Here is an 18,209-nt window from a genome sequence, read left to right as displayed (position 1 = left end):
GGACTCCGAACCAACTTCAAAACTTATTGTGCTCGTTATTAGCAAAAAGGTTTCAAGGTATATGTATCGTATGTTGTGTTAAGACATTAGATTATCTTCTAGTTCTTTTAAACCTGACATAACCCATTCCGTGATAGATGTATGGTAAAAATTACGAATGTTACGTATTGTTAGGTAGATTCCGAAGAAATAATATCTATTGTACCGTTACCATGGTACGACTTAAAGAATTTTTTTTTACATAGTTTATAGTTTTATGGTCTACAGAACCCAAACCCATCTTAAAATCAAAAGTTTATATATATAAATAATCACAAATTTATGGAAACAATACTGCTGTAATTTTGCACGAATCACCTCCAAACCGATACATAGAATATAGTAATGGAAAATCTATGTCGAGTTAGTTAATGGGAAAAATTCCACCAAAGGGATAGAAATTGAGTTGTTTTTTTTTGAAAAACAGAAAAATCGCTGTAACTTCCATAATTATACAAATCACATCCATATGGACGTATTATAACTCCTAGGAGTATTACTAAAATCTTTTGTCTAGATATATTTCTGATAAGATCAATCATCACTGCAAGAGGTGGAAAAACGAATGAAAAAAAAAAAAAGAATCCGTTCGAATTGTTTGTATAACGTCCTTTTTTGTCTAATACTTTTGTCTGAATTAATTTTTGATAAAACAATCCATTGCAGCAAGGCAGTAACAAGGGGAGGGGGGGAATTATATACATTTATCATTTACATACTATGTATACTATAAAATCCGTTCTTATTTAATATAAAACCTTAGAATATATCTACAACTTTCATCCGAAATAATTTTTATACGACCAACCATTATAGCAAGGGGTGAAAAAAAAAAAAAAAACAAGGGATGAAGGACAAAAATAATTTTTGACCCAAACATTTTTTGTTACAACAGCCACTGTTGCAAAGTATGGAATAAAAAGGGGTAAAAGAACAAAAAAATTCACAACTCCCTTATTAGGTAGCCTTTAGAATATGTAACAATAGATTATGAATCTTCTAAAAACGATCAAACTCTGGCCTGAAACAATTTTGGTAATACGAATCATTACTGCAAGGGGTTGAAAAACAAGGGTTTGGAACAAAAAATATAAATTAACTTTCGTAACACGAAAAATATTGAATCCGTTTTTATTTATTTTGAATTTCTTAACTTGGTCGAAAGCTTTTTTCTAAGTAAATTGTTATGTAATCAACAATTACTGCAAGGGGTGGAAATAACAAAGGTTGAAAGAAAAAAACGTAACTTTTTATTAGGTATACTACCAAATCCATTATAATTTATTGTGAAAATTCTTAACATTATCTTTAACTATTGGCTGAAACAATTTTTGATGAGCCGAACTATAACAGCAAAAAAATAATTCCTTTCGGCACAGCCTAGGTAGATTTTGGAGTACCTATATATTCTAGAAATATTTTGGACACTTCTGGAATATTTGAAGAACTTTAATGTACATAAAATATTTATGAAATTTACTTTAAAAAATACGGAAGATATAAAAATTACGCATTATTTAATGAAGTACAAAACCTACTAAACGCTTGCGCTGAGTATGTTTCAAAATATATTTGAACGTAAATTTTAAGAGTACTTTTTTAAAGACCCGTAATAATATACTTGACTAAAAATAACTGGTAGAACAAGGCTACAAACCATTAACTACCATGAATGGTTCATCTACTAAATAAAAAAATCTAATTTCACGCGTAGATTAGCTACGTTATTACTCTAAAGTAGATTTGTTACAACACGCGTCAAAGCGTAACAATACGTCATTAGAATCTCATCACAGCACAATGCCATGAATTTAAATGCAAACGTTAAATATGACCTTGTTCAAACGCATCGAGGTCACGAATATGTGCCTCTCAAGTGGCCAATCAAGACACTCCCACCGCGCCGCGTCGAAGCGACTGCCAAATTTACCCGGGTAATCCTCTCTAATAAACGCCATCGTCACTGTCAACATTCAGTTAGAATGCGTCAAGACTTGAAATAACCACTATATTGAATATATCAGATCCTTCCTCCGAAAACTTTATAAACATAAATTAATCTAAAGACGACTTCATTTAATACACAATTCATTTACCTTATGTTGGATTTTTTCCCCACACATGAAATAAAATAATTATTTTCTAAGAAAGATTAATGTGATTAGCTAGTCAGTATTAAAAATACAAACTATCCATTTATTTTCAAGAAAAATAAATTATAACCACGAACAATTAATTTAAAACTGACACTGGATGCTTGAGTGTTTATATCCCCCCCCCCCCCCACATCACAAAACATTGAAACAATCTACTTCTCAGTAGATAATTAAGTAACCGCGTAGTTAAATACGCTGTCATGGAATCCTTCTGCCTCACAACCGCAATACTTTTGAGAATATGTTCGTATCATCTATTATTACCCCCTCCCCTCCCCCATTTCCTCCTCCAACGAACCTGACCGAGAACAGAAAGCGCTGCATTGCTTTCAAAATGGCGACACTAACAGTGACGCGGGTTTACGTTGCCTTCCGACCCATAACCAATAAAACGAGACAATGGGTGGAAATAGTAAGGCTCCGGCGGAAATGGGATTTCTAGAGAAATTCGTCGTCCACGAATGCATGGTGATTCTAAACTAAAAGACGAAAATTTGAAAGAAAAAACATCTGGAGAAAATTCAACAAAGCCTTAATTTCACGTCGACTTCCGGGATGTGAGCACTGTAATCGGCATATCACTCAGACCAGTACTCCTGTGAGAAGCACCATCAACTTCAAATAAAACCACTGCAACATCACAAGCCAACGGGAAGTTTCTATCAAAAAAAGCGGGGGAAAAAAAATTGAAAAAAAAAAAAAAAAAACTAAACCCCAGCTATACACCTGCTTTCCGACAAGGAATTTTATTTAAATACTGCCCATCGTGTTAAAATTAATTTAACATTTAGTACTATAAAGTTTCCCTTTGTCTTTTTGAACCTTGAATCGTGTCATCCGCCACAGATGGCAGCACCGTGGTTGTTACGCATCTCCGTCCCTTCACTTACGTCCCATTTACGAAATTACTCCCACCAAATTCCGTGTACCAAGAGCTAAAATGTTATACATAAAAATATCTGGAAGTTGTTTCAGATATAGATATTTAAGTGACCAGACTGTTTACATAACTAATGATATTTAGATGTCAGCATCAGAAGAATAAAGTTGTAAGTCAAAATAAATTGTACTATTTACACCATCTTTTCCAAGAAAAACTAATCTACAAATTAACATTTTCTCTCTCTTTCAATATCCGTATTTGTTAATAATTTACGATATTTTATAATAATTTGTCAACATATTCAGTAATAGTGTCACTATAAATGAGTAATAACTAGCAAATTCGCGCGGAGTAAAAAAAAACGCACGAAGGTCGCGCAAGGAAAACAAAAAAACCCAAGTAGTAGTATCACAATCCAAGATAAATACTGGTAATTTGAATGGCTCCGGTATATATATAAAAAACCTTTACGCAAGTTTTAAATAAAGTGAAAGACTGATTACGTCGACGGTAAGAACAGCAATATTTCAGTTCATCCTCTTTACTCATGCGCACACAAGCATGTCATATGTAAGCTAGCATCACGTTTCAACCCACCAAGCCCTGTCGCAAAAAGAAACATGGCCGAACACTAGTGCACATAATCGTTCCACCATGAATAGAGCACATTTGAACGCGCGATTATCTTATTTCTAATTTCGCCCCGTGGTTAAGGTGACTCGTAATCACGAGTAGATCACGGTCGCGCCTGTTATAACCATCGAGCTACCCAGCTGACCGCGTGCGTGTGGTCGGGACGACGCGGAAGGTGGCGGCGGGAATACCTGCAGGCGCTCACAAAGACCCGCAGACTCACGGTGCTCTTCGGACGGGACCCACAGCAGGACTGGCCGGTCCACGGGCCAAGGGGCGCCGCTGCGAGGGACCGCCGGCAGGGAGGGGAGGTGTCGTGTGGGCAGGCCCGCGGCCATGTAGGGCAGCACGGGCACGCATCTGGGGCACGTTCCGGCTGCTGAGGGCGCTCCGACCGTGGCTCCCAAGGCCCGCGCTCATGTAGCTGCCCTGGGCCAACGACGATCACATCAACTCGAAAGGACAGCCTCACTGCCGGATAGACGCGCAGTGACTATGTTACGTGCTCCAAAAGGTCCCGACGTAGTTCCCTACACTCCCACCATCATCGAGGGAGCATGCCAGAACGTGGTGCGGTACGGAGCCTCGTCTACTCTAGGTCGCGGAAGCACGGGAATGCTGCCTTTTCCTCCCGTACGCTCTCGTCACGCGCAGAAGAGAGTCGACAATGAGTGGAAAAGCACTGGCTGCAGCAAGGACCGCCCGTCCCACGAGACCCGAACCATGACAAAAGGTGATCGTCGGAGGCGGGCTACAGTTAGGCCGCTAGGCCGCGCAGCAAGGACGGCTCGCAGCACCGCCGTGGGACGACGGCGACAACCTTGGGGCGCCCACGCGCCGACAGCTCACCCCCCCCCCCCCCCCAGAGATCTCAGCAGCAGAACGAGGTTCATATGCACCGCGACCGGTCCCTTAGCCTTTCAGGTGCGCCCACTTGGTGACTTTCGGACTTCAAAACCATGCCAAACATTGCAAAACCGTTTCAACACTCATTTACTACATTTCTGCTACGTAGTTGTCGGCGCAAGAAGCTCCGCGAGTGCGAGATAAGCCAGCTGCTGGTCGAAATGCACACAGCAGCGGGACCCTAGCGGATGACATCACACCCAGCGGCACGTGGGTCGCGACAGAAGTGGGCAGAAAGAGGTCTCCTTCGGTCCAGCCGGTTCCAGCGGCAGGCGGCGCCTTTCGCGGCGTCTCCCGGCCCGCGCCCCTCGCGGATGTCCCGGCATGCGAGCCCGGGCCGAAGGTCGCACACACCAGCATGCGAGTACCACACTAGTTGCAATTGAACGCACGAGTTTTAAATAAACTTCTTAGGTTCTGACTGGTATATTTACAAGTCGCAAATTGAAATAAATCAACACTTACAAATATTTCCTACTCTTGTGAGCCACTCAGCTGCACTCTTACAGCTTTAAGGGGCCTCCCTAGTAGAATTAAAGGTTAGCGAACACACTACTTTTTGGATTATGATAACACACTATTTATGAAAACTACGAATTTGAAAATTTTTCACCCACGAGAAGAAACTACAACAATTGTGGATATAGGTTTTAATTTTGTTTTTTGAGTTTCTAAATATGAATAAAAAATCATCAAATGTCCAACTTTGAGTCATTGTTGTGCTGTTTGGGAGAATGAATGAAAGAAAGCTTACAGACAGAAAGATAATTTATTCTGAAGACATTGGTGTAATAAAAACCTATAGTCATTGTTTTAAATTCAGAGATTTCCTATGCGCCGTTTATGAAAATTTTGGTATATTTCCAACCGTCTGCGTCTCTTGCTGCAGCTCGACGGATCCAGCCAAAGACCCAGGGCTGTCAGAGAGTGGTGGGGGAACACGGACTCGGAGGGGAGGCAGATTACTTGTGCGTGCGTGCGTGCGTGCGCGCGTGGAGAGGAAGATAACGCCACGTAAACGATACCATTGTGACTGAAAGGAATTCTCACTTCCTATCCAAAGCAGGGAGTTACGATGTTTGATAACTAGATCGACGATATTCTTTAAATATATTCGTTTGACCCCAAAACGTTGTTTCCTTAAAATATCTTTAAGCTTACAATAGAAAATTTCTAATGAAATAAATTACTTAACAATGCATTGAACTACAAATGGAAGAAAAACCAATTGAACAGGAGAAAACGAGACGTCGCTTGAAGCTTGGTGAACCACGAAAGAAAAAGAGCAACTGCATTAATAGCGTATAATAAAAATAGGCAAAAAAAAATAATAATTACTCGTATTTGTTAGTGAGAAAGTAAACTTAGCAAAACGTATAAAATAATTTTGCATGAAATAATGTCAATTTTTTTTCGAGACCACTATAGCGAAGTGGTGCAATTTTTCTTGTTCGTTCCGATTACAAATTTGATTCCCCCTCAGTGCAGTGGTATTTGTAACTTTGACTTCAAGACTAACCAGGCTTAGACTCGTGTGCAAGTTATGTTAATTTATTTGTAAACCATCCCCTGAAAAAAATTGCCAGTATGAAACTAAGTAGAAATTGATGTTTTTAAAATTCAATTTAAAAATTTATCTATAGAAAATTGCAGAGACTGAAGAAAGTTGTTGCTGCAGCATCAACAGCCATTGTAAATAAGGTTGCTAATTCTGAGCCTGAAGATATCTACATAAGTAGTACACTATCAATTACAGCCATGGAAATGAGTGATTTATAATTATATTTTAATACTACTTTTTATTTCAAATACGAATATTTAAACAATCGAGCTGGATGGCTAATTTTTAGGTTACATTTAAAACCTACGTACTGCAGCACCCCTATTAGATCAGCGTACCTAGTCAGCCAGGGAATAATTGTACTGATAAACAAATATCATTAGTTACTTGTGTCAAACTTGCGAAATTCTTATGAACCAGATAAATTATTTATCACATTTAAAGTTTATGGTGATATTTTTATCATTCGGTAAGGAATTAGTTAATTTAGTTAGGAAAATAACGGTTGTGTTTCGCAGAAATACTAAGTATGTGAGCTTGAAGAGGCTAAATAAATATCTTATAAAAACCGTTAACAATAGGTGAAAATAGAATTTGTTGCATAGCATGGTTTTAAAAATTTATTTATAACATTGTTTTTATATATTTAATTTTATAAATATGTTGATTTTGATTTTGGTAGTGATTTGAGAAATAAAACCCGAGGTAAGTTCTAATGCACAACAGACGCAAGGAATTGACGAATACCAACTAACAGAACTTCAACCGACAAAGCTATCTGCTTTCTTCACGTGCGAAAATATCGATGATTTTGGACCAAACATTTTATCAAATTGTTACTCTGCCGAACAACCTGAAAATATTAGGTTAGTATTTATTATTTTTAACCAGGTCATATTGCATTGTGAAAGTTTGCGATTCTTATACCAGCGTAAAAATTTATTTCTAACTGAAGATGAATTTTTTCTGGGACGTATAAAAAAAAGAGACGAATCATTGTTCGGTGAAAACAAAAGATGTGGTGAAAGATTCATTCTTAGAATTTCAATTGGTATCCGCTTCAAAACACAATATCAGCCACGGGAGTGAAGCAGCACAAGAAACTAAAATTAGGGAAAACAGCCACTCCAATGTAGAACAAAGTCTAAACTTCTGTGAACAAAAAATAAGAAACTTTATTCAGATCTGGATGTTAAACTAAGCCAGTGTATTCTACCTTGCTTATACTATATTGTAGATAAACTTATAAATTTTTAAAAGATGGTTAACTAACGTTTTTACACTGAGCTGAATGCCGTAAATTAATACGTAAAGCATACAACTTTCCGTTTGATACAAGACCAGCTAGTGAAAAAACAAAAAAATTGGTTTGATGATTTGTATAAAAAAATCCAGCAATAGCAGTGGTGTATTTAGAAGTGTAGCTGGAGGATTTTTTTTTTCAGACAAAAAAGTTGCGCTCGTGCATCAATGCAGCCATTTTTGAAACTTTTTTGGCAGCCTAAATACCGCACCAAATAATGTGCGTAGGTTAAAATTTAATTTCAGCTGTACACTGCACTGACGCCTTGAGAACAGTCAGTGCACACTGAGTTATTCCATACCACCTGAACTCCTTGGATCGTATGTTAACGCAGGTAGACTTTAACGTGTCTAAATAAGCCTGAAGTCTGAATCCACCTGTTCTCCGCTTTTGCAACAGCTAAAACGTCTCTGTAAATAGCTCGGAACGGGATCCCAAATAATTTGTGTTAAATTATGCATCATACTGTCCAAAATTCAAGTCGTTTTAGAAAATAGTAAGATGCCGTATCCGTAAATTGAATAAATTGTGAAACTAAATAAGATCTGAGACCTAGAATACAAAGATCACAATGTGTCGTTGCAACCACCATTTTTCTTCCCGAAGTTAAATTGTTCTTTACAGAATTGGGAAGCGAGTTTGACTTGCACATTTTCTTTAGGAAGTAGTTTAAACATTTGTTTGTAGTTTTGTTATTGCAAATTCAAAAGGTGTTTTGCAATTTCAAAATCTATTTATGTGTGTACGAGTATTAATACTTAATTTGCGATATTTGTTATTTCTAGTGTTAGAATACAATCTATTTAATTAATAAGGAGAGATTTTCGTCGCGGTATGGAACATTTTTGTAAATTTAAGCGGACTGTACGTGGAAAACCTTTCATCGTCTAAATGTTATTTCGAAAATAAAAACGTAGGAGATATTTTTGTGATTTGTTATTGGAAAACCCGAGCTACCTTGTCGATTTATGGTAAGTGCATGATTCACATCTAGAAATGTTGGTATGTACTTGAAAAAGAATATTTTATTGATCAATATGATTATTACGCTGGGAATTATTTTATAATAGAATTATACTTTAAATTTTGTGTCCGAGTTTCGTATTATACGTTTATTTGCAGGATGAACAACACGAGAACACATGAATTAGTTCTTTACCGAGGTTAGATGTAAACATCTCTGGCGAGTGCTAAAAGAATTGATCACTTTTTTTAAATTTTATTTTCATGCTTATAAATCTAAACATTTGCTTGAATGTGTGTACAGTTTTCTCGCTGTTTTACGAAGATTTAGAAGAAATACTGCATGTTGTAGCCGTTACCACGGTACAACTTCCGGAAAAATTTTCATAGTCCTTAGACTCCAAAACCATCCGTCAACTTAGTTTATATATACATCAATTTTTTCAAATTAATTTTAATCTCTTAATTACGTAGTATGCGAATTAAAAAACGTTAAAACGGAATTAAAGTTGTTTGCAATTCAATTTATGGATATAGTCTGATTGGAGCGCAGAAATTATTTCATTTTTCAAGTAAACAAACAATGTGGCGAAGCGAGGAAGGAAAAACGAAAATTTGATCCTGTTAGTGCATGTAGTGATAGGCAGAGTAACCCGTCTTGTTCGCAGATAACGCGGGTACGAGCTGTAACTGGACTCCAGCAGACACACAATGACAAGAGAACCTTCCCCTCCAATGCTCCCAGGCCGTCACCCCCACCACTTCGCAAGATAACGTATTTCGCTCCGTCCATCCACTACCTGCAACACGTGGCCAGTAGCCCAGCACGCTAAAAATTTTTACTAGGTAGGCCCCTTAATTATGCAGCACCATCTGGTACGCAGTAATTTCAAAAATAGGTACGAGTTTGTCACTCAAATTGAATCCGCAATCCATGAGGTGCAAAGCTAGATAGCAAATGGGAGACCCTAAAAAAGATAAAACTGTTTCCATCTTTTTTTTGGTGTGTGGTTAAACCTTTGTGTGCCCGTGCAAACTGCCCCGTAGTTGCTCCTTAACTAGTTCTCAGCCTACTTCGTTTATAAACGGCGGTTTAGTGTCTAATATTTAACCCTGGTCAAAATAGTGACCGATTAGTGACTATGCAAGGATCAAGGCTAGTTCAGCTGAGCAACCCGAGGTGGAACGCCTAGCTGGACGTGACGCCTCGAGAGGGCCAGTCTCGCCAGCAGCACGCAGCGCACGCGGGGTCTGGTGTCCGCGAGGCGTCCTACTCTAGTTCCGCACGCCCAGCGCTGCGCCAGGCGACACCTGCGCCAGCGGTGCGAAGTTCAGACACGGTCCGCGACGCACATCGAGCAGATATCAGGCCCCTAGGAACTCTCTCTCTCTCTCTCTCTCTCTCTCTCTCTCTCTCTCTCTCTCTCGTGTTGGTGGATTCAGGCCTCAATGGGAGTAAATCCAGCACGTTAAACTACTGCAGCTCTTCTGCTGTGGAAACTGCCACAGCGTAAAAAATGTTTGGTCTAATCTTATATCTTTAAACGAGCAATTCTTGTATCTATATAATCTGAATCAAGGAAACGGCTACAACGATTTTCGTGAAATTTAGTATGCACGGGGTTTCGGGGGCGATAATTCTATCTAGCTAGGATTCATTTTTAGAAAATGTCGTTTTATCCGTGTTTTCAATAATCAACTTTATTGATAATCAACTTAAACATAAATGACTCTTCCTGACATCTATTGGCGAGTAATAATACCATTTTTTTTTAAATTGGGAGCAACTAACTGCATTAACGACACAACAACACTAAAGCTACTCCAGTAGATGGCGTTGTTAAGCAACACTAAGCCAATGAGTGTTTGGTTTGGGTTAGACCAAGAAATTCAATAATTGTTTACTTACATTATTTGTGTCTTCTTAACTCATGTGTTCACTAAAAAATGCCTAAACGATCTTTGAAAAAAAAAACTATTATTATTATGTCTGTAAGATTTAAAAATATTATTCATATTTCATCAGTACGTAATTCGTATTTAAATATAATTTCTAAAACACAAAAAAAAAAAAAAAAAAAAAAAAACAAAGCTCGGTCGTCCAGGTTCTAGTACATTAATCTTGGCCCAGCACTGCGCTAACATCCAAATGATGAAACAAAAGTTACATTAAAAAATCCACAAATCAAGTTGATTATTATATGTAAAAAATATAAACTTCACCGCAAAGTTTAACACGTAAGTAAAGACTTATGGATTCTGAAGATAAAAACCACTCACTATTATATATAAAATAAAAAAGGCGTGTGAAAGGGGAAGTAGAAACAATATCGTTCGTACTTTTATTATCGACAAAAAATATTACTTAATATTTATTTTTCCAGTAAGATGTTAGAACGTTATTTCCTTTCACTATATATTTGTCAGTTGGATGTGTAAATTAAGGCAGGCTATGTTTAAGGTGAATTGGGAGTAGTCTATACAGTGATGCAAGTTGATTACAGTCGCATGTCTAAGAATTAAAGGAAAAGTGTAATGTTTGAAAACGCGAGAACAGATCAGTTTCAAATGCACTGCACGGATGCACAGTGAGAAGCCTCGGACGCTGGCCGCGCGTGTTCACATCTGGGGCGTAAGAGTGGTATATAGAGAAGCGGCTACTCAGAATCCGGCGCGAGCAGCACAAAATACTTCTAGCCTGGGCGGAGTTTAGCCTTGGAGGAGTGGCCTACTAGGAGCGCGTCCTGGCGAAATGATGTCGGTGGAGGGGATGGACTCGGTTTACCCTCCCTCACTCCATGGTCATTCCCTCCTCATGACGGCGCGGTACGGGTCGGGATGTCTCGACAGCATTGCTACCTGCCTGCCTGCCTTCCTTCCCCGTACGAGCGGAGCGCCGCGCGAGCTAACAGTGGCTACACACAACGTTTCATTCAACTCAAATGTCAAATAACGCGAAAAGTATGTTTGTCGTAATGGTAGCATTTTTTTACGCGTGTTTAGTAGTTCATAAGTAAAAAAAAAAGATAAAATGGATTACTATGTTTTTGCTAAAAACACAAACTTTTACATGAAGTGGGAAAAGTGATATTACATCGTAATTTTCGAAGTCACGTGGATATTAAACGTTACATATCCTCCAAGGAACATGAAATTACCTTATTCTGCAAACAAATCTTGCCAAAGTTAAATATATTTTCCGAATCGATGTTATGTATTTTTTATAACTCGCATCTGTCAATGATAGTTGTAAAAGCTTTTCGAAATACATACATATTATGTACTATTTTTTTAAAAAAAGTGTTCGTGTTTTTATAACATGGAATAATCTCATTTGTAATTGTTTCACTTGTGTCATGGCAATGAGTTATCATGCAGGTAGCATATATTTTATTTGGACGTGGTATAAAAAGGCACTATACAAAAAATCGTTACATAATTCCACATTATAAAACATGTATTTATTTCACACGTAATTCATACATTTTGTTTCACACCAATATACAATGTTCATTATGTTATAAAAGACAAATAAATTTAAAAAGAGCACTATAAATTAAACCAAAGTGGGCACGAGTTACTTCCAAGAAAGACAAATTAAAAAAAAAACTGTACGGTATAATAGACATTTTAAACACAAATATTTTTACATCACAAAAACCTTTTTCAAAACAGTTTGCAGAAAAGTCCAACAATCTTAAAAGTATGTAGATGGCCTTTAGAGAGGTATTTAAGAGAAACAAATGCTTAAATAGAAATAATTTTACAAATCCGATACAGTAAACGACAACAGATTATTTAAACAAGTTTAGTAGAATTACACACAAATTGGTTTTTACCTGTGACGCACAAAAAATGTACATAAGCTTTATATTTTTAACTAGACAGGCATTTATACTATTCGATTTAATGCACACACACTTTTAAAACAACAAAACACAGAATTTAATTCAGCTTACCACTGAAGCAAAATATTTTTATGGTCGCTATTATACATTTATTTCGTTTCTCCTTTTTGTTAGGACTTACCAGACAAGAAGTTTATGCATACCGAACACTCTTTTTATGAAATTCTCTTGTTTCTCATTTAAAAATTTTACAAAATTTCTCAATTGGCTGCCAAATGAATTAATTTCCTTCAAAAGTAACAGTTACGAACACCTCAGTATTTATTCACCTAAACAAGCAATGTCTTCTATAATTTTAAACACCATTGCTCACTTGAGCATTTAACCATTCTGGAAAGCTTAACTCAGCTTTAAAATTTACATTATAGGTAAGACATTTTATTTTTTTACATATCCAAAATAATTACGGTAATGATTCTCTAGGTAGCCACTGAACGTGACCACACGGGCTATACTTTCTTATGCACACGTAGGTGCTGGCATACTAAAAATGAAGGTTCATGAAAATGCTTGGCATGGTTAAACGTTCTAGAAACAATGAGCAAGAATAATTTCCAGTATGAAAGGTGATAGTTTATGAAGCAAAGTGAGCAGGCGACTTAGATTGATAAATCAAACAGGTCACTATAAAAATTAGTTTGAATGATTATCCAAGACCAACATTTTCTTGAAAGTTCTGCAAAAGCTTGAAAAATGTTCACGTTTAATGTAATCAGGGTGTAATATTCGGTTTTGTTTTGGACGATCTTCGTTTTCCCATGCATTTTATCTTATGACTTCTGATAGCCTCTGTTATGTGCGGCGGATCCCGAATTTCCATATTTCTTGTGTGTCTAGGATCAACTAATTCCGGAAGAACGCATTGTGTGTAAAATAAAACGAGTTTTGGTTCCATTTTTTTTTTTTCCAGAATGTGTCGTCTCTGAAAATTTCCAATAGGTACTTTTAATTTATTTTGGCTCGAAGTCCAGATGCCAAACAAGCAAATATCCCTTCTGGTTATGTGAAGTTGACCCTGGACTTGGTAGAAATATTCAGGATCTTTTTTAAATGAAATGACAGTAGGACTTTCTTCAGAATATTTCAAATACTTTATTTTGCCTTCTCGCATGGCTTCATTTATGTTCATTCCATATGCCGAAGCAGGACACTATTTCTACGAGACGACCTTCGCCAACAAGGCCATCGGGTGTTGCGGCAAGAAATGGGTGTTCTTGGTCAATAAAAAGACCAGCTTTACTTATATTAATTTTTTCCTGGTCTTCTAGCTGTTTGATGACTATTTCTTCGGACTGCCTGCCATGTTGTACTGCTGGAACATTAAGTATGTCATGAGAGTATATTATGGCTCTTACTAGGTTCTAGCAGGTTGTTGTTGGCTTCAAATAGGTTCAAACGTTTTATTACAAAAATTCTAAATCAGCAATAAATGTTTGTTCTAAATACCTTTCTTTCCTGTTGAACACTGCTCATTTCATACGCCATTTTATTAAGTTTTCAACGATGTTGATGTTTTCTATGATGATGGTGTCAGACACTTCCGTGGACCAATGAAAAACACCGGCTTCCGTTTCCAGCAGTTGGATTGGTGGCTGAAGTTTGGCGTACGATTTGGTGACTGTCCTGCAAAGATTAAAACAAAATATATTTGTGACATGTTGAGTATCAAAATTCCAAAAGTAACGAAATTTCCTATTTTGGCTCTCATATTTGAGTACAATTTTATAGTTGTGTGTTCCGCTCAAAATGTTGATGAATTACTCTTTAAAGGTAGTGAAATATTCAGTTAATTCTATAATCCTGCCTATAAACTCTACCACTGTTCGCAAACTAATCAGTAAATGTGGGATATGATGTAAGAGAGTTTTATTGTACACTAATATGACAAGTCTAATTCCAGAATGTAGGTACAGCACGAGATACGGGCATACACATGCATGCACGTACAAACTTGCATACAAAGAAGTAACATTCAAAAAAAAGGAAAGGCTACGTGGAACAATAATAATTTATGTCATCATATATTTACTGAATGTTTTTTGTTTGCAGGAGAGCCATATTGTATATCGTCCTTTACTAGAAAGCCTACGAGGCGAAAATTTTTCGCACTCAATATTTTTTATAAGGAAACATGGACAATCACCCAATGACGCACTTGAATATTGCAACATACAGCAGTAAGGATTCCTGGCGTTTTTACAGCTAGCGGCTACCACAAGTAACACAATAATTTGTTGATAGTCGAACGCATTTGTAAACTGAGACACGCTCAAACAAGGGAAATGAGGTGGGGGATGAAGAAACTGTCTTTTGGAACCGAACACAGTGAGTTATCAATAGCTTGCCTTCCATTCTCGCAATTATTCCCCCACCCTCATAACTTCATCCATACTGATTAATTTAATTATCTTTCGGCTTGTTTTATAATAGCACTAGTATTTTTCACGTCACATGGACTTTTCTTGGACTGAATAAATGCCCTATTAGTTCACTTTTTAAAATTACTAATTGAAATTGATAATCGATGACGTATGTATGGTCGTCAAGCCATAATAACTTCCTATGACTTGCATACAACAGTAATACCGAGTATCTAACTTTTCTTTAATCTGTCCGTAACACTAGGCCTATATATATATTTTTCCAAGAACAAATCCATAGAAGTTCAATTACTGAACTGAAAATTATTTATATGAAAAATTTAAGCCTTTCATTAGACTCTGAACGTAATAAAATGCTAATTATAAATGTTATCGTTAAATACAGTTCGCAGTTTGTGTAGTATAAAACACTGGCTACTTACTCCTCATCAGGATTCAGAACCATATTTTCATTCCCTGCGTTGCTTGATCCTGGTAAAGAAAAATGAGCCGTCAAGTTAGCTGTTTGGGGATCAGTTATTGTGCTGTTGACTTCCTCTTGAACTGCACCATATTCTTCAACTCTTCGGATTTTTCTAAAAAATTAAATGCATTGTACAAACTAAGTTGTAAAATATGTTTCTTAAAATAGTTTTTAGCCGGTTTTGGAATTCTCCGGTGTTCTTTTACATTGATAAAAGAAAAATTAATATCGGTATCGCTATATCTTACCTTTGTTTCTGGTACTCAATCAGATCCGTTGGTCTTCTTTTCTTCCGTTTCGCACTTAAATAAAGTCGCCCTAACTTACCGATTAATTTGTCTTGCTTTTTTTCCATGCGTACCGACTAACAGATAATTGCGTCTTTTTTATATTATGCGAAAGCTCACAAACAGCATTAACGAACCATTGAACGAATCAGCAGACTTAAAAATCTTTTACAATGTAGTTTGCTACCGAGTGAAGATTCTTTTCAAGCTACTCGCCAAGGAAATCGTCTGTCCCATGATAGTCCAGGAAAGATATGAAAAAAACATGGACAAATTGCAAGAAAAGGTTTTTTTACATCAAAATTCGCAGAAAAATTCGTAGAATAACATATCCAAAATCCACCGAAATCCACTTTCTTTTGGTAACTTTTTTCCGGGTTTTGTCCCGGAAAAAACACGAAATAAAATAATAACTCAAAAACGGTGCATGTGACGACAAAACCTGTAGAGGCAAAAATTAAAGAAGATTAACTTTTCCATAACATATCCAAAGTTCAAGAAAATCAGCTTATAAATTCTGCTTCGTTTTCCGGGATTAGTCCCGGAAAAAATATTAAAAATGAAATAAATCGCAAATTGTGCACTTTGCAGCATAATGTTTAGGAAAAAGATAAAGTAAACAATGTTTATCATAATATATGAGAATTTAACACAGATCAACATTTAATTTTTTTTTGTTTTTCAGGAAATGTCCCGGTAAAAAGTTATCGAAAGCAAAAAAAACGGAAATCGTGCACTGTACTTCAAAATAAATCGTGAATTAAATTATGGGCAAAAAAATTGCATTATATAATTGACCTTTATCAAATTGTGCTTAAAATTTGTGTACTATTGTCCTGGCTGGTATATGTAGTTACTATTTATACGATTGAATTCCCATTCCCTTGTACTGAGTGATTTTATGTATCCATGTGTTATAACTCTGCAAACGATAAAATATATAAAATTAAATTAAATATGTCATTGACGGAGGATATTTACTTCATCAGTTACCTTGGCCCCATACTGCAACATACAACGAGATCGCTCAGCTGTACGTGAGTTTCATCTTGAAAAATTATGGATTAGCAACTACTGTATTTGATGGATATGGGAAAACTCACAGTACTAAAGACACAGCACATATGAGAAGAACAAGAGGTAATGCTTCACCCGTAGTTGAATTCACAGGAGAAATGCATCTATCACTCCGTAAAGATATGTTTCTTTTGAACGAGCGAAATAAAGGACAATTTGTAAGGTTATTAGCAATACATTTACGCGAAGCAGAATGTCCTGTTGTTGAAGCACCAGGTGATGCAGATATTTACATTGTCCAAGAAGCTTTAAAATGTGCAAAATAACAGTTGACAATAGTTATAGGAACAGACACAGATTTACTTGTCCTTTTACTCTACTACTTTGGCTCACAAACACATAACTGTTTGTGTTTAAAAAGTGAACAAAGGCAGAAGAAAACATATCACATTAAGGAGCTAAAGCTGAAGCTCGGTGATGAAATTTGTAGTAATATTCTTTTCTGTCATGCATTCATGGGATGTGACACATCACACATCTATGGTATAGGAAAGGGGAAAACATTGGATCTGCTCCAGAATGACAGTGCCTTCAGGCAACTTGCGAAAGTATTTCAGATAGTATTCCCAGTGTGTCAAAAGAAGACACTGTAAAATCGGCAGAACAGCTGTAGTACGCCTGTACAATGGGTCAAGAAGTGACACACTCGACACTTTGCGTTGTAAAGTGTTTAGTGAGAATGCAGCTACTAGTTCCAAATGTGTACAACCAGAACAATTACCTCCAACTAGTGCTTCAGCTCGTTTCCATTTCTTAAGGGTTTTCTATCAGATACAAGAATGGAAGGGAATTAAGATGAATCCAGAAGAATGGGGATGGAGAAAATGTGGCTACCTTCTCTTGCCAATTTCGACAGACAAGCCAACAGTTCCGGAATGCCTTTTTAAGGTAATCAGGTGCACTTGCAAGGAAGATGGTTGCGGTGCATCCAACTGCAGTTCTAGGAAACACGGCATCTCATGTTCTTCGGCTTGTGGAAACTGTCATGGATCAACCTGTAAAAACCGTGAATTACCTCCCGAGGACTGCAATTACTGTGACGGCTTTTTAAGGTAGGGTGTTCCTACATATCCATGCAAATTAGCCAGTTTTCTTAACCAAATACACAGATATTTAATGCTGTGACCTTTTAATATACCATTTTGTTCAGAAAAATATAATCTTTTCCAATATAGTTACACATTTTCATTTTTCTCATCGAATAACTAGAAATTCGTCAATGAATTGCTTGTTTTTACCATTTTTTTAAATACATTTTGCGTCACGATTTCCAAAATATAAAACTATATTGGAAAAACTGCATTACTTTTCTCGTCAGATTAATACTCTGGAAGCTGTAGCTATCATAATTCTCGAGAAAATAGGCTAGTAGTGGACGCATGTATAACTGGTTTTAAAAAGGGGTATATACCACTCTTAAACAGGATGATTCTGTTAAATAACATTTCGAGCTTATATGTAGGTAATTTTCCGAATTGTTGGATCAGTTTGTTAACATTAATAGAAATATAAAATCACGTTAATGTTTGTTTAGGTAACCTATATTTTAAATTAAAGTACTTATGTATGTTACCTAATGCATGTTTATTCAGTATTGTGTGTTAGAGTGCATCCCAATGTGTGTATATTTTTCTATTTCTTCTCGATAC

General features: G+C 36.7%; 1 protein-coding gene across 6 annotated transcripts in view; it reads right to left on the bottom strand.

The window, feature by feature from the left end:
• LOC134541600 (microtubule-associated protein Jupiter) overlaps positions 1-4,064 on the bottom strand; it is a 92,122-nt gene extending 88,058 nt beyond the window's left edge. For 4 of the 6 annotated variants that reach the window (XM_063385144.1, XM_063385145.1, XM_063385146.1 and 1 more), the window contains exon 1: positions 3,903-4,064. In XM_063385144.1, coding sequence (XP_063241214.1) covers positions 3,903-4,049 — 147 coding nt within the window. In that variant the 5' untranslated portion in view covers positions 4,050-4,064. The remainder of the gene's footprint in view (positions 1-3,902) is intronic. The other 2 variants (XM_063385149.1, XM_063385150.1) reach the window with 2 other exon arrangements.
• Positions 4,065-18,209: the final 14,145 nt, after the last annotated feature.

This window comes from Bacillus rossius (assembly GCF_032445375.1).
Source record: "Bacillus rossius redtenbacheri isolate Brsri chromosome 4 unlocalized genomic scaffold, Brsri_v3 Brsri_v3_scf4_1, whole genome shotgun sequence".
Lineage (NCBI taxonomy): Eukaryota > Metazoa > Arthropoda > Insecta > Phasmatodea > Bacillidae > Bacillus > Bacillus rossius.
This window is presented reverse-complemented; position numbering and strand designations above follow the sequence as displayed.